The sequence below is a fragment of the Lissotriton helveticus genome, chromosome 2_1, assembly GCF_964261635.1.
Source record: "Lissotriton helveticus chromosome 2_1, aLisHel1.1, whole genome shotgun sequence".
Taxonomy (NCBI): domain Eukaryota; kingdom Metazoa; phylum Chordata; class Amphibia; order Caudata; family Salamandridae; genus Lissotriton; species Lissotriton helveticus.
The window spans coordinates 1,653,203,154-1,653,224,874 of record NC_136059.1 but is presented as its reverse complement, the minus strand read 5'-3'; the positions used below and the strand labels follow the sequence as shown (position 1 = coordinate 1,653,224,874).

The window sequence follows — 21,721 nt, the reverse complement described above, 5'->3', positions numbered from 1 at the left end:
CTAATGACTCCATGTGGAGCGTAGTGGGGGACCCAACTGGGCCGCGCCCTAACGACACCACATCTCCGATGTTCCTGGGAGGCAAGGGCTCAATTGGTGCCGGGGGCGAACCCGACGGCGAGTCTGTCCGAGACCCCAGAAGCAGCAGAGGTCTCGAGGACACCCCAGGAACGGGAGAGGACCCAAGGGAGGCCTGAAAAGCTGTAGCATAGGTCTCCATTTGGGCCGGAGTAGCCCCCACACCCGGAAAGGGCGGATAGAGGGGGGGGGGACTGTCGGGAGCGCAGGTCCAGAAAGTTCCGGGAACCAGTGCCCCTGACAACAGAAGAAAGTGAGATCGAAGACCTAGGCGACAAGCACCTGGACTTACCAAGTGGAAAACGACGGCCCAGGACCCCAGAGGGCGATCGATGGCGGAACGGAACAGTAGTGAGACCTGCAGTCCGGGGGGCGAGACGGCTCCGACCGGGACAGCTGTGCCAAGAGAAGCTTCATGCGGCGTTTCCGCCGAGACTTCGGTTTCAGACGTTGGCAGGCTTCACAGTACGTGGAGTCATGGTGCTCGCCCAGACACCACATACAAATAAGATGCGGGTCCGTCGCGGACATTTGCCGCGAACAGGAATTACAAGATTTAAAGCCCTTAGGCATTCCACACTGTTCTTGACGCGAAGCATCAAAAATGAGGCCTGAAAACAGGCTGGATTCGCGTTGCATGTGGAAAAGAAGGGAACTGACGTCAGCGCGCCGGGAGGGACTTATATGACCTCGTCAATGTCACACACGTGGACGACGTCAGGGCGGGGTCGTTTGGCGCCGTCCCCCGGCGCGCAGAGGTGCTGCTGCAAAAAATTTCTAGACAAGTCTCACGCCTGGGGATATTCTAAGTTAAGGAATCTGCGGCTAGATGTCTCTATCAGATTGAGGAACCAATCCAAAATCCTGAGGTCGAGGATCAGCCGCAAGTGACCCTCCTTTATGGGAATCAGGAAATTCCAGGAATAACATCCCTGACCCCATTCCTGCACTGAAAACAACTCTACTGTGCCCTTCTAAAGCAGAATTTGAACCTCCTGTTGGAGGAGCTGAGATTGTTCTTCTGTACAAAAGCCCTGTTGGGGAGGAAACGGTGGGGGATACTCTTGGAAGGGTAGGGAGTACCCATTTTCCACAATATGCAAAACCCAAAGATCTTTTGTTACTGATGTCCATTGAGGCAGAAAACAGGTAAACTGTCCTCCCACTGGACAAGCATGCTCCGAGATGGCACAACTACGGCTGCTTTCCTGTGACATTGGCCAAGGAGGAAGAAGAGGATGAAGGCTGATGGGCCGCTCTACGTTATCTGCCTCTGCCCCATCCTCTATAACTCCTTGCAGGGGACTGGATGGCTGCTGCTGCTGCAGGAATTGGCTCCATCCATTAAAGAATATGTTCTGACCAAACCCACAGAACCTGCGAAACTGCCAGTAATTTTAGGCTGCGTATGCAGGCCCAACAACCTCGCTTTACTGTCCTTAAACCTCTCTCAGGCAGAATCAGCTTTGGCGACAAACAACCATGAACCATCAAAACACAAATCCAACAAAGTTGCTTGAACAACTGGCGAGAAACCAGGCCCTCTCCGGCAAGCAACAGAAGACACAATCGACTTCGCAACGGAGTACTCCGTGTCCAGGTGGCCTGATTGAATTACCTGGCAGGCTGAACCCTGACTCTAATCCTTCAACTAAAAAAAATGTACCTGAAGATCACCAGGTAATTTCGGAACCATCGGGTTGGTGCATTCTATCAATGCATTGATGTAACGTCCTAACACACATGTGATTTTGGTAGACTTCAGAGCCATGCTACCAGAAGAGAAAACCTACTTTGCATATTGCTCCATCCTTTTAGACTCCCTGTTAGCAGGAGTCATAGGAAAATACCCAGGTATCAACTTGAAAGAGCAGAAAACTTGTACCACCATGTTTTCAAGTGTAGGATGCTGGAAAATACCGACTGGTCACCTGGAGCAGGCTTTTACTGACTTGCAATGGATCTAGACACTGCCGCTGACGACATGGGTGTAGGAAAGTATGATCTTTCTGGCAATACTACCCCTACTGTTTGCCTGGTGTCAGTGTATTTTGACTATAGTACACTGGGATTGATCCTGCTAACTAGGACCCCAGTGTCTATGGTCTCTCCTCAATTCATTGTTAAGTACTCTGTCCCCCTACAATTGGTATGCTGGTGTATCCCTGTAAGACCCTAGTATATGGTACCAAGGTACCTAGGGCATTGGTACACCAGATGTCTCCCATGGGCTGCAGAATGTATTATGCCACCCATGGGAGCCCATGAAAACTGTTTGCAGGTCTGCAATTGCAGCCTGCATGAATTGGTGCATGAACCTTTCACTTTATTTATCAAGTTTTCTTTATATCCCGGTCACTGCACTTTAAACCTATAAGTCACCCCTAAGGTAGGCCTCTAAGTGTGAGGGCGCCCCTGCACAAGCAGGGACACTTCTACAAACCCCGTAGTCCATTCTCTGGCTTCATAAGTGCAGGGAAGCCATTTTAAGGTATGTAATGGACACTGACCAAGTCGAGATGTCCAGCTACATAATGGTGCAAAACTACTGAAAGGACAGGGGAGTGACCGCCTCTTGTCTGGCTCCTCACCTGGGAGGTGCCCAGAGCTCCTCCAGGTGGCCACTTGATTCTGCCATCTTGAATCTTAGATGAGCAGAGGCTCCTGGAAGCATCGGACTGGCCAGTCCTGCAGAGTAGTGTCCCTGACCCCCCCTGATAGGTGGGTCATCGCATTGGACGACCATTCCCTTTCCTGGGTTCCTTAAGGGCTCCCATGTGGGTGGGTCCTTTTATTCGTCCGAACTTCCTCTTCAAGAACAATTGGCTTCAAAATAAAAAGAGAAATTGAACGGTGAACTGTTATTTCTGCACCTCACGCCAGTTTCATATATAGTAAAGGTCTTTTGCAACAAGCCCGGCATCAGCCGTCAAGTAATGCCTCTGTGTTCCAGATCTTAAATGTAGCAAGGGGTGGGCATGCGCCAGGTAATGAAGTCCAGAGAATTGGTATAGTGTTTCAAAAAGTCTTTATTTCAAATCAATTGATTAACACGATATAGGAGTATTACACTCCGCCAACGCGTTTAGTTCTCACATGGAGAACTGTATCAGGGCTGAAAAATGACAGAGTAATACTTAATCAAAGGAAATATAAAGATTACAGAGTATAAAAATTAAATATAAAAAGAGAGAAGGAAGAAAACAAAAAGCAGGACTGGAAAGGCAGAACATAATAAGACCAACATTAATATCAAAATCAGAAGAAGAAACAAAACATACTAAACATTACAGCACAATCCAATAATGAGTGGGAGAAAAAGCTGCACTGCATGGCACTCCATGGAGTGCATGAAGGACATAAAAACAGGGCAAGCAATCCTAAACATGCTATTAACACAGGAAACTATTATTTCCATAGAAAAATAGGAAAAGGAGACACCCAGGCTGTGTATGGGTAATGTTGTGTGAAGAAGGGGGAAAGAACATAAGAACGCATGCAAGGAATAACCAGGAAGGTTATTGGGAAGATAAAAGAGGCTCTCAATAGAGGAGGGAAAAAGAATAGATCTGTCTAGGTACTCAATTATTGACAGTTGAATCGGTGTTTTAATACCAAGGAAAAAATGTAAATGAGAATGGAAGAGAGGAGTAAAAACAAACGGGGGTAAAAAAGGCGGTCTTCATTAAAAAAAAAACATAATTGAGCCTATGAATAAAAAATTGGGGGAGGGAACAATGGAAAGGTTTCCCGTCAATAAAGTGAATTTACAATCTCACCATGAATAAAGCGAGTATCTTAGCGGTAATGAAGAAATATAACACAGAAGTGCGCTCCAGGTAAATGCACTGGGCGTAGAACACTAAAATCACAGGACCAGGTCCGGCCTATGACCAAAGATCTATACTCCATAAACAAATGAGAAAATTGGGTCTTAAGACTGTAAACAAAGGTTAAATTATGGTTCAAAGTCAAAGGTAATGGGGCCTCACCTTAGATGAAGCGAGGTAAACAAAGGTAATATAGAGAATGTCCAAGGTTGGTGCTCCAAGTAGTAACACTGGATGCAAAGTGGGAATTCCCAAGGCCCGATCCGGCCTAAAAGCAAAACTCTAAATTCCAAAGGAAAAAATGAGAAGGGACTAAGTTGATCCTAATCAATAAAATTAATTTTTGTAGGAGATTAATGAGGCATAAGAAGAAAACACACAATACTCCTATTGAGCAGCAGTTGCTGCGCAAAGGTAACACACATTGGGGTCGGCCAAATATCAAGTTTGAAAGGAGACCACTGTGTATGCATGGTGAAGCGGAAGGCACAGAAGTACGGGCCTGTAAACATCCCACCCCCCCTGTAGATAACAGGTATCATCATAGATGACATAGCTGAAAAGTGCCCCCACAGCATTAGCAGAAAAATTATTAATATCCACAATGGTAACAATTGGAGCCACTAAACCGTGTAAGCGTGAAGTTCAAATAAAATACAAATGAACAAGTCAGTGTCACCGATGTTAAGATCGTAAACACGGGACATGGGAGGACCCAAGAAATATTTCCGGTGCCACAGCAATTAAACAACCTAAGTAGGGGAAGGGATACACAAGTCGCCCATAGGGCGGAGAGAACACTTGAATGGTGCTGCCCCCAAAGCGCACGTTCAAGCCAATCAGCTCTGGCCCCCCTAAGTATCCGTAACAGAGACACAAACTCTGCTAAGAAAGCCCCTAGTTGTGACGGCAAACACCAAAATCCATTCACCCCTCATCCACCTTACCTCTCCAATGTCGACTATTCATCTGGGTGTCGCTAAAAGAGGCTGTTCGCGCCAGGTTCCCTTTTGAAGCCTAACTTCCCGAAGGGGCGTGGCTAATCTACCCACCATTCAAGTGTGAGTAGGAGGGTGAAAAAGAAGGCATAGACCATAAATCGCGGATGGAAGTGAGTCTTAATGAAAATGTCACGGAGGGTGAATGAAAAGTTTACCATAAGATAAAGATCATAGTGAGAGAATTGATCGAGGAGCAATCGCCAGGATGGCTGCCATAATGGAGTGGGTGTTGGAAAAATCCACAGTGTGAAGCCGAGCCAAGACCACACTGTAGGATGGCTTCACGTTGAATAGGTAGGCGTGTCTGCCGCGCCCAGTAAAGGTCAACAATGCAACCAAGCAATTCACTTGTTAAGAGGTTTGGTTACTAACCCAGACGAAGGCGAATTCGCACCGGCAAGTGTGCCCTGTCCAAAAGGAAATTAGCAGGGATACTAGAAGAAAAAGGAGAAATGCTGGGTTCATCCAACTAAACCTCCATGCCAAAAATTATTACAAAAAGAAACAAATCAGTAGTGACATACAAAGGTCACATGCCGAGTCAACCGCAGCTGTATGTAGTGTACAGAGCGGGCCAAAGATAAAGGCACATTAAACATATAATACTTAGAAAGCACAAGAACAGATGGGATTTAGGAGAAGGTGTAATAGGACAGTAGGAAAGACTAGAGGGCAAGTGTGGGGAAACACATAAGACCCTAACATGGTCATCATTAACAGATGGTTTTACAAACGAGTTGACATAAAAAATAATCAAAACCCTAAATGTAGGGGAAAACCAGTTCAATTAGGGTTATGCAATGAGCATCTGAGGTGTCATTTCTAAATATTAAAAGGGATTGTGTAAAGATGACAACTCATCCATAATGGTCAGTCTTTCTGTAAAAATAGGCAGTAAAATATCAGAAAAGATAGTTCTCAAGAAAAGCTACCAGTGGTGTGATAAAGGGACATAGAAATGACTGTCAGTACCAACTGGTGTGGATAGCTAAAAGGAATAAAAATGACATGGTGATTGAACATTCACTGTTATGGGGCAGCAGATGATAAACATCATGGATTATCATTAAGGAAAAAATGCATCTCATTATCAGTGTTGTGACCACGTGTAATAGAGCGTAATTTGCATATCCACTTGGCTTCGCACTGTCTAAGGTGAAACTCCCTCCACCCCTCTGTCCTGAGTCAGCCTGATCAAAGCCATGGAACCAGAAAGTGCTTTTTCCAGGGTGAGTTTTAACATAATGTTCTGCCAGAGGGTATTTCAGGTCCCCTCCGATGGTCCTGAATCCGGAGCTTAAGATTTCTCTTAGTACTGCCAACATAAATCAAATTGCATGGGCACCCAATTACATATATTACATAAGTCGTATTGCAGTTTAAAAACTGTGTGATCATGCATGTACGAGGTAGATCCATTGTGGCTGAAATCCTTAGTCTTGTTTACCCCAAATTTGCAGATGTTGCAGGAGCTGCAAATGTAGAACCCAGTGGGCTTTTCCGGGAGCCACATGCCTCTTCTTTCAGTAGTAGTGACATAGCTGGGGCAGAGTCTGTTACTAAGGGTGGAACCTCTCCTATATGTGATAGACGGATTATTGCTAATTGAGCGCTTAAGGCTGAAAATGTCTGGTAGTTAATGCCAATTGCGTTTGAACAACCTAAAGATCTCATCACTGTGGGTAGTATATTGTGCTATAAAGCGAATCTTTCTGTCATTCCCAATGTCCTTCTTACATGGTATCTGATCTGAAAGAACAATTGGCTTCCCCTGAAGATGTGGCTAAGGAATCTTCTGCTGTTGGGCACAGAACTCTGCTGCTGGACCGAGCCAGGAACAAAACAAAGACTGCTGCTGGTAGGAAGGTTCCTAATGCAACTTTGTCTCCGTGCTCTTCCAAGTTTTGCAACGTCTGTGGCTGTACATCCTCCTGAGTCTCCCACGACTATCTGCATCAAGATAGCAAGAAGCAATCTCCCTTGGAGTGAAGGAGTAACTCCCTTGCATCTGCAGGCACCTCAATGCAAGGGTTGTGGCTCCTGCTGTCCCATGGACACCTCCCGGCTCTATAACACAGGTTGTAGTTTGTTGGCTCTCCAGAGACCTGAGAAGTATTCCCTGCAACTTGGGGGACTGTAATCCCTCTCCAGCCAACTGGAACCGCATCCCGGTGCACTGCGTCAGTTTGCCACTAACAAGGCTTGTTGACTTTCTTGACCGAAGAGCATCAAGCTCCAAGAAGCCTCAGCATCACACAGCCTCAAGAATGGCATCCTCCATGAATCTCCAACGGTGTGGGCATCCTCTTCAGTGCGCTGCCAAGGCCTCCCTGCGACTCCCCGTGCCTGCTGCCAGAGGGTCTCCTGGGGTCTCTATCAATTCCTGATGGCTCTCCTGCATGCTGAGGGCGGGCCCTGACTTACCCTTGTGGGGTGAGTTCCATAGATGTTGCCAGGTCTGCAACTAAGCATGGTTTCCTGCAACACATCTGTTGCATTTTCCAAGGCTTGTTGGTGGTCCTGCTGGTCACTGACCATCCTGCATTATTCGACCAGCGTGGGACAGCTCGTGGATGGCTCCTATGTTTCTGCGTTGCCAGGGCTCCACAGCTGCCTCTTCAAGACCCCCATGCTATAGCAAACTATCTCTGACAAGAGCTGGCATCATGTTCCTGCTCCTCCTGGACGCCTCCGGATGGTTTGGACTCTGTCCCCTCTGTTTGCAGATACTCCTCATTCAGAATCCATGCCTGGGTTCCACTGACCTGTTCCATGAGACTTTGTAGCAGCTGGACAACCAAGACCCTCCATTGACTTCAACGGGTGGTTCTGACACAACTTCGCACCCAGGATCCCTGGTGTAAGTATTCTGGTTCTCTGGGTATCCACGGGTGGTGGTGTCCTACACTTCCCTGGTTCCAACAGGTTTCCTCTAGGTCCTTTGGGAAGGGTCCTGATCCTTAAAAGTCCAACCGCGACTTCCCCATATTATCCTATGGACGTTGACCTGGGCTATCACCTCTGCATCCAGGTGCCTCAGGAATACTAGCTACTCATCTTTGGTGCTTTCTTGCTTCCCCTGGTCCACAGATCCCTCGGTGGTTGTCTCGTTAGGATACTTACCTCGCATTCCATTTTCTTAGTATATGGTTTCCCCCCCCCCCCCATAGGGGACCATGTGTTTTATGTGCTTTACTTACCTGTGTTTAAGTATATTTTATTCTGTATTGATAGCTCCAGGTAGGAGATATACCAAATTAGTTTTAGTGCTAGTGTATAACAAATACAAAATATTTTTTTAACACTGGTGTGGTTCTTTCTTCTGAGTAAGCTTTGCTGACTGGCTGTGTGGTAATTTAGCCGCTTTACACCCTCCTGATTAAGCCTTAGCTGCTCTCCACAGCAACCCCTTGAGAGCTCTGGTTATCAGGGACCACCTCTACTATCCCTAAGGGTTGCCTGGACCGAGTGCAGGGTGCCTCACCATAGGTTTCTGCCTAACATCAAGAATAGGCTCAGTAAGGGCCTCATTAAAAGGTAACAAAGGCTCAGTTGACGATGTGGATGAATGAAGCACCTCTGTCAACAAATTGGATTTTAATTCAGAAGAAGACAAATGCAACTCCAACAACACTGCTGCTTTTCTAATTACAGAATTATAGGACGTGACCTTTGGAAGAGCAATACCCTTTCAGGACAACAACTCACACTCTGGAGAAGTATCAAGGCCACTTGCCACCTCCAAGCCTTCAACCTCAGGATCCAAGGACACTATCTCCCCTTCCTATCTCCCCTTCCTTCAGATCCTGATTTCCTATCAAAAAATACCGTTCCTCCTCCAAAAGCCTCTGGGCTTCTCTTTTAGACCTCAATTTCAAAACTGATGCCGTTGGAGGCGGCGCCGGCAATGTCGGCAATTGCGTCGGAGTTTCAGGCCCAGATGGCTGAGGAACTGGAACAGGTGATGCAGCGCCAGCATTGATCCAGTCTACGCCGGAGAGGTCGTAGCTGGGGATTCCAGCCGCAGCCCTTCTAATGGGCACGGGTTCGCCTTTCTCTGTGTCAGCAGAGGCCAAGTTAACGGAGTAATCAACATAAGTGATATAAAACAGTGCCTGCTGGTAGTGTGCCAGGAAAGCTACAAAAAATAAGCAAATGGGTCCCGCAAGTACACCGGATGGAGTCCCAGACCATCAAAAAATGATACTTAGCATTTCGGGAACTCGACAGATCGGACTCTGGAGTCGAGAGGACCAGATACTCCTGCTGGTGGAGGTGGAGGAAGAACTGGACTTGATACCGATTACGGCTCAGGCCTCCTAGGTGGAATCACCGCACTTGGACTCCAAGGCGATGCTGGAGCCACACCAGGAGGAGGAGTCAGAAAGATCTCACCTCTTTCTTCATGAGCCCTTGGTGCTGGGGACACCGACTTCTGGAAACATCCTTCGAAGAGCGACGTCCAGAATCAGAACCCCACTTCTTCTTGTGCTTCTTTTTGGAGGTCTTCAAAGAATGGGGAGGTGGCAACTCCGATCGAGGATGAGACTTCTGACGCCCTCTTGATTCCCTTCTTGCCTTGGCCTTAAACAGCTTTGCCTCCCTATCCTTAAAAGCCTTAGGATTCATCTTCTGGAATGTAGAACAGGTCTCGACTAAGTATGGGCGAAATTTGCGAATTCGCGGTCCGCGAATTCGTGCGAAATGGCAAAAAAAATCTGCGAGTTCGCGAATTTTCCCGCGAACTTGCGGCTTTATGTGCCATTTGCACAAATATGTGACCACGTGTACCTGTATCTTTGCCAGCGCGCCAAAAGGCGCCGAGGTACCTTGAGTGAGCTGGCCATTATAGTGGGGACGGGCGGGAAGACGTTTCATACCGCTAGTGTGTGGTGGACGGGGCCAAACGGGCGGGGCTTCTATGCGAGTTCACATACATCTTGTTTATAAAGGGACAGAGACCGAGCAGAGCAGCGGATGAGGAGAAAGCAGCCTCCTGGTCACAGGAGCCCCACGGGGATGGCGCTCGGGAAACTCATGGATGCAAAAATACGTTTGGCACAGGACCCCAGAATCCAAGATGTCCAAGATACCTCTGCTGCGCGTGTTGGTACAAAGCCATTCTGATCCTGCTCAGTGGGTGAAGGCGCATGCAGCTGCTGCTGCTGGACAATGTCCCATCTCATACTAAACTGCCCGGTACAGGCATATGCTGGCGCTGGGCAGTAGAGTGCAGTGGCATGCGGGTGCTCCACGCCTGGTACATGCGCATACAGGTGCCAGGGGGGACACGTGTTTATTGGTGCTGTGTAGCAATTTATGACTTTACATTTTGACTGCACCAGACGGTGGTACCACCTACACGGATCAGGAGCATCCAGGCACCAGACTTCATGGTGCAAGAGTATAATGGTGCTGTGCGGTACGGGTATATATGTACTGGGGGCAGGGGGGCACTTTGCACAATGTGTGCTCACACCCAGAGGGCTTCCAGGCAATTGAGCACAAATGATTTTCACACTGAGGGGGCTCCGGGCAGTTCAGCAGCACGGGGGCTCACAACCACTGGGCCCCGGGGCAGTTCAGTAGCGCGTGGGCTCAAAACCCCTGGGCAGCTCAGTAGTGCGGGGGCTCACACCCACAGGGCTCCCGGGCAGTTTAGCAGCGCCACCCTCTGGTTCATCACTGCCACCCTCTGGTTCACCACTGCCACCCCCTGGTTCATCACTGCCACCCTCTGGGCCACCACTGTCACCCTCTTGTTCACCACTGTCACCATCTGGTTCATCACTGCCACCCTCTGGTTCATCACAGCACCCTCTGGTTCACCACTGCCACCCTCTGGTTCATCACTGTCACCCTCTGGTTCATCACTGCCACCTTCTGGTTCATCACTACCACCCTCTGGTTCATTACAACACCCTCTGGTTCATCACAGCACCCTCTGGTTCACCACTGCCACCCTCTGGTTCATCACTGCCACCCTCTGGTTCACCACTGCCACCCTCTGGTTCACCACTGCCACCCTCTGGTTCATCACTGCCACCCTCTGGTTCATCACTGCCACCCTCTGGTTCATCACTGCCACCCTCTGGTTCATCACTGCCACCCTCTGGTTCACCACTGCCACCCTCTGGTTCACCACTGTCACCCTCTGGTTTATCACTGCCACCCTCTGGTTCACCACTGCCACCCTCTGGTTCACCACAGCCACCCTCTGGTTCACCACAGCCACCCTCTGGTTCATCACTGCCACCCTCTGGTTCATCACTGCCACCCTCTGGTTCACCACTGCCACCCTCTGGATCATCACTGCCACCCTCTGGTTCATCACTGCCACCCTCTGGTTCGCCACTGCCACCCTATGGATCATCACTGTCACCCTCTGGTTCATCACTGCCACCCTCTGGTTCATCACAGCACCCTCTGGTTCACCAGTGCCACCCTCTGGTTCATCACTGCCACCCTCTGGTTCACCACTGCCACCCTCTGGTTCACCACTGCCACCCTTTGGATCATCACTGTCACCCTCTGGATCATCACTGTCACCCTCTGGTTGGTTCATCACTGCCACCCTCTGGTTCATCACAGCCACCCTCTGGTTCACCACTGCCACCCTCTGGTTCACCCCTGCCACCCTCTGGTTCACCCCTGCCACCCTCTGGTTCACCACTGTCACCCTCTGGTGCACCACTGTCACCCTCTGGTTCACCACTGTCACCCTCTGGTTCACCACTGTCACCCTCTGGTTCACCACTGTCACCCTCTGGTTCACCACTGTCACCCTCTGATTCACCACTGTTACCCTCTGATTCATCACTGCCACCCTCTGGTTCACCACTGCCACCCTCTGGTTCACCACTGCCACCCTCAGGTTCATCACTGCCACCCTCTGGTTCACCACTGCCACCCTCTGGTTCACCACTGCCACCCTCTGGTTCACCACTGCCACCTTCTGGTTCATCACAGCACCCTCTGGTTCACCACTGCCACCCTCTGGTTCACCCCTGCCACCCTCTGGTTCATCACTGCCACCCTCTGGTTCACCACTGCCATCGTCTGGTTCACCACTGCCACCCTTTGGTTCACCACTGCCACCCTCTGGTTCACCACTGCCACCCTCTGGTTCATCACTGCCACCCTCTGGTTCATCACTGTCACCCTCTGGTTCACCACTGCCACCCTCTGGTTCACCACTGTCACTCTCTGGTTCACCACGGTCACCCTCTGGTTCATCACTGCCACCCTCTGGTTCATCACAGCACCCCCTGGTTCACCACTGCCACCCTCTGTTTCACCACTGCCACCCTCTGGTTCATCACTGCCACCCTCTGGTTCATCACTGCCACCCTCTGGTTCACCACTGCCACCCTCTGGTTCACAACTGCACCTTCTGGTTCATCACAGCACCCTCTGGTTCACCACTGTAGATTATGGGGAGAAAGCACACCTGCCCAGCCTCAACCGGGGGCTGGTTAATGTGTTACTGAATTTGAGCTTCAAGTCCGGCACCTGCTTCCTTATCTGTAAGTGCTTCCTGTTGTGGCTTAATTCTTGTGACAGCCTGGAGCATTGTGTCATACTTGTAACTATTCTCTGACCCTGCTTCGAGGGTCAGAGCTGGGTCAGATAATAGTTGCAAGTAGGCAACAACTCTGGAGGCACCGCTCAAGAAGCACTTACAGGGTTACAGCAGGTGCCCAAGTCGAAGTTAATTTATTTGTAACCATTTTGTAAATGGTTACAAAGAAATTAGCTTCAACTTGGGCACCTGCTGTAACCCTGTAAGTGCTTCATGTACTTCAGTTTTTGAAAATTCGTCCAGCACGCGATTTCGCGGATTTTCCTGCAATTTCGCGAGATTCGCGGACCGCGAAATTGCAGAAAATCTGCAAATTCCGCGAACGGAACGGATTTTACGCCCATGCTTAGTCTCGACGTCATGATCTGAAAATAGACAGTAAAGGCACTAGCCATGTGGGTCAGTAATCAACATCTGATTTTCACTTTCTCTGCAGGGCTTGAATTCTAAATTACCCGGAGGTGACGTTCTTCCCCTGCAACAACGTTGCTATTTCCTGGACAAAATGTTGCAAGACTTCCTAGACCTAAGGAGAGCCTAGGGAAAAAACGTTACGCATTGAAGGCGTGGAAAAAGGGAACTGACCTCAGCAGGCCGACGAGGGTTTTCTAAGGCTCCAGAGAAGTCATGTGGATTCACATGCAGAGCCCTAGCATTGTGGGGTCCTCTGCGACGTGAGAGAGCTGTAATGAAATGTTTCCATGGAATGCAGGTGCATTGGGATATTCAAAAGGTGAGGAATCCAGAGGTAGATGTATCCATCAGAAGTACCATGTATTCCAGCGGGGTCTCAACCTCCACTTCAGAAAGTTTAACTCAGAGTATCCGAAAATAATCTGTCTCACCTGGAGGTATCTCAAGAATTGGTCATTTGCCATGATGAACCATTGTTAATGGCCCTGAAATACAGTCCCTATATTTTTGTTTGTTTTATGCATTATATAACTTTCTACAGCTGAAAACAGCAATGAACATAAATGTGCGCGATGCATGACAAAAGAGGTCGATCATATTGCATGAAATTTACACCATGCATGCTCAAAGAAGTTGATCATATTGTTTGACTTACCTCTGCTGTGTTCGGAGCCACATTGCCTACCACTACAATCACTCTTCCTCTGAAGCTCTGGAGTGTGGCTGTGGAAGGACACTGGACTAGTTCTCCCTCTGCATTGAAAGCAGAACCATAAGGAATATTGATGCTTCCTGGAATATGGCCCCGATTAAAGCTGAATACAACAGTTAAGGAAAAGCCACTAGGATGTGTGTAGAACGTTATACAGACAGGCAGTTGGAGAGCAGCTATCAGTGGAAGCAAATAACCAGCAGCAAAACATGAACAAAGATCAAAGCTCACAATTGAGATCATCATAGAAAACTGCCATGTCTACCCATCACACAAACGTCCCCCCACACCCCAACAACGCTTTTCTTTTAGCACCATGTTACCCTTGCACCCATAAGGCTTATCTTTACTAATAACGTATAGAAACCTTGCACTAGTCACTGGCTAGACCTAACATTGACAAGTACAATTTAAAATGTATGATAGCTCACACCACTACCAATCCCTGAGCTTGAATTCAGACATTAGTCCTTACATGGTGGGACCTAAAGTTGCCCTTCAAATCTCAGAGATAAGGACATGTTTCTATACAATCACAGACATCAATATTTTTAATCTCTAGAAAGCCAAATCCTTGGTAGTTTTCCAGCCAGGCACAATGACTCCTGACGAATTTTCAAAGTGCCTATCATAAAATGTTGCATGTGCATCTCATCCAGGTTCTTCAACTCTGCAAGCAGTACATGTCATATAAGAAGACAGAAGGATATCTCCTGGTATGTATGGAAGTCTGACATATACATGAGAAAACAGCAGTGTACACAAAAAAAATCACATTGTCTCTGGTTTCAAGCAGAGTTAAAAGTGTGGGGGACTGCCACTTGGAAGGTAGTCTCCAGTTAGATTCATCTTGGAGGCTTTGAAGAAGCTCAGAAAAGCTCACAGCTTCAAAGAAATCGTTCATAACGGAAATGTTTCAAATCGAAGTTTAGTCCAATAAGGATAGAATAATGTGCATTTTAGAATGATCATATTTGACCTCACTAATATGAACATACATTTGGTCAAACTGCTTTTGACTACAGGAATAGTCATAAAATAACACTACCAGAGTGAGTAAGGCTAACAGCAAAGGTAGACATATACTGTTTAAGCATAACAGCTTTGGTAATGTTTGAAGTTTCTTTTGTGGTGGGACCTCGCATTACTTTATTTTTCTGACTGTGTCACAGAGCAAGCTTTGGGGTCCGAAAGTACTAAATGAATTTTAAATAAGTGTTGGTAAAATGTATATGACAGAGGAGTGTCTGTTCTTTAAATGTGTTTTATGGGTTTCTTTACAGATTCCATACACCTCGCTGAATAGAGGTTTACACAAGACATAGATCCTCAAGTGGGTATCAATACGTCTTTTGTGAATATCCACCCACCGTGAGTAGGCACTTTAGGGCGTGTACTGCCTGGTCGGGTGAGTTTACATTTCTGGTCCTGAGGAATGCTGGGTCGAAACTGACCAGATAGCTGAAACATGTCGACCGTATTTTAGGACAGGGAGCTCAAATTTGCTTAACTCTCGATGTCCGTTTTTGCACATTGTTTTTAATTGAGTTCGAATCACCCCTCTATTAAAAATGTTGGTTGAGGGAGTGATCTATACTCATTTTAATTTGCACCTTTCTTTGGTATGATGTCTTTCACATGCACTAACTTGAGAACCCAATGAAGATAAACGGCTACCCATCTTCGGAGGGTGCCTGAGGGTTCTTCTTTTCATCTGGGTTGCACTCCATTTTTCCTTTCCTCGACACAGCAGATTTATTCGCATGTAGCACTGATAGGCGCTGGTGGCTACTTTTTACTGTTATTTCCTTTAATAGGAGCTTCTTGCTTATTTTTTGTTGTTGTATATACTCTCTTGTTGTTCAGGTTTGTTCTACCCCAGGGGCAGGAGAGTATTTGTACTAGCCCTCTCTCTCTAGTTGTTGATACATGTTTGGCAGCGTGTAGCTGCGAGAGATCAAACATTGTTTTGAAAGGGAATTATATAAACGTTTTCCCTTTTTGAACTTCAGATTTCCCTTCGAGAAATTACAGCAGTCATTTGACCACAATGGAGGACTCAGGTCTCTCCTTTTCGAGAGAAGAGGCAGATGCCATTCTCAGTGACCTTACGTTGTTTGCAGACCCTTTGGTGGCCAGTACAATATCTCAAACCTCGGATTGGGAAAAATTAGGTGAACAAAAAAAGAACAGGATTAGAACCATATTGCACGGCACTATGATGAAGGAATACTTAACTAATAAAATTGCCCCTAAAGGTCTTCTAGTGAATAATGCACCGCGAATCTTCTTAGAGGACAGTACATTTAGAAAGGAGTGGGCCCAAATAGCTTGGCACTGTACTCATGATTGGGCTCTCTTGATTATAAAAACTGCCTTACGGCTTTCGGAGACCCTTCTCATCGAGATACAGGCAACGGAAGCCCACATTAAGACCACAGTAACGGGCTTCAAGAAAAAACTAGAAGAGTTTAATAAGGAACTGACTGAATATAAAGATAACTTAGCTCAGTCTAAGATTCAACAGTTCCAGAAAGATTTGAAAAAGTGGGCATTTGAAAAAGTGTACCCCTATGCAAGTGCAGAGTATAAACCTTTAGACCGTACTAATTATAACTCTGACGCTTCCGATGATTCGAATTCCAGTGGGTCTAGCACAGGTACCTATCCCAATAAACAAAGGGGAAGGGGACGGGGCAGAAGAGCACAGAACTATTCCAACTGGTCCCCGTATCCACAATTTGGACATGGCGATTTTCAGCCTTATCCGTATCCCCCAGCACCTTTTCCACCACAAATGAGTTGGAATCCGCATTTTGCCCCACCCCCACCACCCCCTCAGTATCAACCTAATATGTATCCCCCACATTTTTTAGGGTTTGGTCAGAGAGGTCGGGGGAAGAGACGGGGAGGGAATCAAGTGCACTGGCAGACACCGGAGGTGGTGGGAGACAACACACGCAGCAAGACACAGGAACAGAGAGCGGGTCCCAGCAACACATACGCTTAGTGACTAACTTGTCGAGTAGGGTTCTGAATATGGATGAACAATCAGTTTTGGAGAAAGGATTAGGCTTTATACCATCAGCACGACTCGATCGCTTCAAACTTTTGTGTGAACTTACTGAGTTTTTCAGAAAATTACGTTTGAAAGCTTGTTTTGCAAGTCGTGAGTCAACAGACAGTCAAATCAACAACAGCGATACGAACTTCAGAAATAGATCTTCCTTTACCCCCCCTGCACATTTAGTTCCTGCAGAACTAATTGCCTTTGAACAGGCAGTGTTCCGGGAAGTTAAACTAGTGGAAGAACCTACAACATTCAAAAATCTTTCTGGAGCACAATATAAAGCAATCGAATCATTGAGAAATGATCCCGATATAACGATTAAGAGTGCCGACAAAGGCGGGGGCATTGTTATACAGGATACTGTTGCTTACGATGCTGAGTGTAGACGACTTCTCAGTGATACTTCGAGCTATACAGTCCTTACGGAAGACCCTACTGCCACCCTCAAGGATGAGATTGTGGAGTTAGTGATGACTGCAGAACGTGATAATTGTATAAGTAAGCACGAAGCCGATTTCCTGATAAATTCTGAAGGGAAGGTCCCATATTTTTACTGCTTACCCAAAACACATAAGAACCGTCTTCCTCCCCCAGGACGACCCATAGTGGCGGGTATAGGGTCCTTGTTAGAACCCTTGTCCAAATATTGCGACTTTTTCTTTAAGCCCTTGATACAGTCCACAAGTACTTATATCAAGGATACAAAGAGCTTACTGTCAATGCTCCTAACTGTCAAACTGCCAGAGGAACCCTGCTTTTTAGTCTCTCTAGACATAGAGAGTCTTTACACCTGTATTCCTCAAGATGCTACCTTGAAGGTTCTGGCGGATGTTTTGGATGAAACCCCTTGGGATTATAACACCTCCAAAACATTTGTCATTGATTGTGCCACTCTAGCATTAAAACGGAATTTTTTTCAATATAAAATGAGTTGTTTTTGCAAAAGACTGGTACATCTATGGGCAGTACTTTTGCCCCAAGCATAGCTGGCCTTTACGTTCATAACTTTGAAAAAACCCACATCTTAGCAAATACCAACCCTTACACTCTCAATGTTATCCTGTGGCAGAGGTACATTGACGATGTGCTGCTAATATGGAAAGGGTCAGAGGAGAGCTTACTGGCCTTCTTTGATTGGGTAAATACTTGTGATCCCCATTTAAGGTTCACTCACCATCATAGCAGGGACAGCATTGAATTTTTGGATGTGACAATCACCAGGACTGGTGACTACCTCACTACCAAAACATACTATAAACCGACCAGTAAGAACAATCTACTGCATTTCACCAGTTTTCATCCACGTCCCTTGCGGGAAAATCTCCCATTTGGCCAGTACCTACGCATTCGTAGGAACTGCAGTAATATCACTGATTTTAAGAACCAGGCCAATGATTTGACGAAGAAACTTTCGCATAGAGGATATCCAGCGCCAAATCTGAAGAAAAGTTGCAAGCGAGCACGAAATCAAAACCGTGAAGCCCTATTAGAGGAAAATGTAAGAGAGGAAGAACCTGAAACCCCACTGACATGTGTCACCACGTATTCCAACATCTCAAACATAGTGAGTTGGACAATAAATAAACAATGGCGAATTCTGACCAGTAATGGCCTTCAATGGCAAAAACCGCTTTTCTCCTACAAACGAGAGAAGAGCCTCAAGGATGCACTTGTACGGACTCGCCCCACTGAGAGAAAGGTTACCAATCGGGATGCGAATGTTCTCTCCACTTGGGGATTACCTCCGGTAGTGGGACATTACCCATGTGGAGGGTGTAGTGTTTGCCACCTGACAACAGCAACCAAAACGTTGGCTCTAGAAGAAGGAACAACCTGGCATCTGAGGAGTCATACAAACTGCAACACATGCAATGTGGTTTACCTGATAGTGTGCCCCTGTATGCTCCTTTATGTGGGCATGACCACGCGAAAAATTAAACTGCGCATAGGGGAACACCGCAGCAATATCAGATGCCAGAGAAATACAACCAAATTGACAGCACATTACTTGGAGAAAGGACATGGTCCGAATGATGTCAAATGGTCGATTATAGAACATCTGGAATATAGTAATGAGAGTACCTTGTTTGAAAAGGAGCAAAGGTGGGTACACCGCCTGGCAACCCATCGGCGAGGTCTTAATGATGAGGTACCGTGGGGGACAGTGATGAAGCGCTAAAACGAGGTCACCAGGTATTTCCTTACATCGAGTGCCATCTGGGTCTAATAATTTTAAACAAGGGGACGGATCCCACTCGGCCGGGGATTACATGTGTAATGATCTGTGGGTATTTTCTCTTTACCCCCGAGGACCCCGGTATTATTCCATTTTCTGGTACCACGGATGCATAGAACCTTTACTTAGTACATTGATTTATTTTGAGGTTATTTAATCCCTTTGACGAGATACTAAATACGTTTTTCTGTTATTTTTATAAGGACATTCCCACTTTATTTGAGAGAGACGCCATTGGTTAATGGGTCTCTGTTAACTAATAAACCTTTTCACGTAATTAAAGACGACGGTGCAGGGCAGTGAGTGAACTGTGGTACTGCACCTTTAAATCTATAATGTTGTGCTGCTGCCCCGATCACGTGGTATTCTGTCATGCCGACCACGCCCATTCAGGAAGTGATAAGGCCGCTCTCAACCGCGGCCCGAGCCGTCTTAAGAGCCGTGGCTGAGCCGTACCTAGGTGGAAATACGGGGAGTCGTCAGTTCACTAGTAAGTGGTTTTGCCATTGCACGCACTTAACCCCTATTTTGACGACTATAAGAGGCTTATTAGACTTTTTTACCGCTCGACCGAGTGAGTGTTTGCAACACATATTAGTCATCTTAGAATTGTACCTGTGACGAGTATTGTGCTTTCGAAGGATTCCTTATTAAAAACATTAGCGGTTCCCTCAAGACAGTACCTAATAAAATCTTTAACGGCTCCTAATGATAGTGAGGGGCTTTTTGAACTGAGTAGAACGAGTGTATCACAATAGGCTTAAATTGAAACCTCGTTCAACTTTTAACAGATGCTGCCGTGAAGATATCCATCACCACGGTCTCATGGAGTCTTCATTTGGGGAGATTCGAAGTAAGTCTTTCTATTCAGGAGAGATAAGCTAACAACATTTCCTGACATATTTAATGTAGATATGCTTCTTTTGGTAATCAACTTGTCGAGGGAGTGTTGTATTCTAAAGGACTTTTCCTTTTTGTTCTTTCGCTTATTCTCCCTCTACAATACAGCCCATGAAGAAAGGTTTCAGACCTTGTTATACGTATGATCAATATGGGATTACAACCAAGTGAGTTGCCACTTTGATACGACATGATTAGAATGAATATGAGACCTCAGTTTCTAGTGCAAGAGGCTGAATGTATTTGTGTACATAGACTTTCTAGAATGCGCACATTTCTCGAAGGATTTCTGCTGTTTTCTAATTTTAAATTTAAAGTCCATAAACCCGACCATAGGTTGAACAAACGTCAGAGGTTTTACATGGGACTTACACTGTTCATCTTTGAAATAAGTACTTAGAAAATTAACGCAAATTCTACCAGAGTGAGTAAGGCTAACAGCAAAGGTAGACATATACTGTTTAAGCATAACAGCTTTGGTAATGTTTGAAGTTTCTTTTGTGGTGGGACCTCGCATCACTTTATTTTTCTGACTGTGTCACAGGGCAAGCTTTAGGGTCCGAAAGTACTAAATGAATTTTAAATAAGTGTTGGTAAAATGTATATGACAGAGGAGTGTCTGTTCTTTAAATGTGTTTTATGGGTTTCTTTACAGATTCCATACACCTCGCTGAATAGAGGTTTACACAAGACATAGATCCTCAAGTGGGTATCAATACGTCTTTTGTGAATATCCACCCACCGTGAGTAGGCACTTTAGGGCGTGTACTGCCCGGTCGGGTGAGTTTACATTTCTGGTCCTGAGGAATGCTGGGTCGAAACTGACCAGATAGCTGAAACATGTCGACCGTATTTTAGGACAGGGAGCTCAAATTTGCTTAACTCTCGATGTCCGTTTTTGCACATTGTTTTTAATTGAGTTCGAATCACCCCTCTATTAAAAATGTTGGTTGAGGGAGTGATCTATACTAATTTTAATTTGCACCTTTCTTTGGTATGATGTCTTTCACATGCACTAACTTGAGAACCCAATGAAGATAAACGGCTACCCATCTTCGGAGGGTGCCTGAGGGTTCTTCTTTTCATCTGGGTTGCACTCCATTTTTCCTTTCCTCGACACAGCAGATTTATTCGCATGTAGCACTGATAGGCGCTGGTGGCTACTTTTTACTGCTATTTCCTTTAATAGGAGCTTCTTGCTTATTTTTTGTTGTTGTATATACTCTCTTGTTGTTCAGGTTTATAAAATAACACTCATCTAAAGTTTTCTGAAAACCACCCTTGCGGCCAATGGATGCTTTCTTTGTGTTTACATTTATGAGTACACCAGCTACGTGTGTGCCAAACGCACAAGTTACTACTTGTGTAACGATATATCTGTAAGAGACATTAGTTAGTATTAGATTCCTTACCTTAGAATATCCCCAGGCGTCAGACTGGATCCGGAAATGTTTGCGTAGCAGTACCCTTGCGCGTCGGTAGGCGTCGTCTGCGGCTCCGCGTCCGTCGTCGGCGCCGTGATGACGTCGTCGGAGTACTTAGACGCCGCCTCAGCGTGCTGACATCAGTTCTTAGACACAGCTTTTCCGCGCCAGAAACGCAGAGCCATGTTAATAACCAACACTGGTGCCATTGAAACTAGGGCCCTGAAAGGGGGTAACCCTAACCCTAGATATTGGTTCGCAGAACAGGGAGGATCGGTAAGGAATCTAATACTAACTAATGTCTCTTACAGATATATCGTTACACAAGTAGTAACTTGTGCATCTGAAAGAGACACGTTAGTATTAGATTCCTTACCTTAGAATAGATACCCCAGCAATACCAACCCCGGTGGTGGGTCTGCGAACCAATAATCACACCAGAAAGTCCTGGAGGACGGAACGGCCAAAGAAGCC

At 46.5% G+C, this 21,721-nt stretch overlaps 1 protein-coding gene across 5 annotated transcripts in view; it reads right to left on the bottom strand.

Moving 5' to 3' along the window:
• Nucleotides 1–21,721, bottom strand: part of TBCK (TBC1 domain containing kinase) — a 1,465,497-nt gene that overhangs the window by 225,161 nt on the left and 1,218,615 nt on the right. For all 5 annotated transcript variants that reach the window (XM_078676605.1, XM_078676609.1, XM_078676607.1 and 2 more), the window contains one exon: nucleotides 13,561–13,720. In XM_078676605.1, the coding sequence (XP_078532731.1) occupies nucleotides 13,561–13,720 (160 nt within the window). The remainder of the gene's footprint in view (nucleotides 1–13,560; nucleotides 13,721–21,721) is intronic.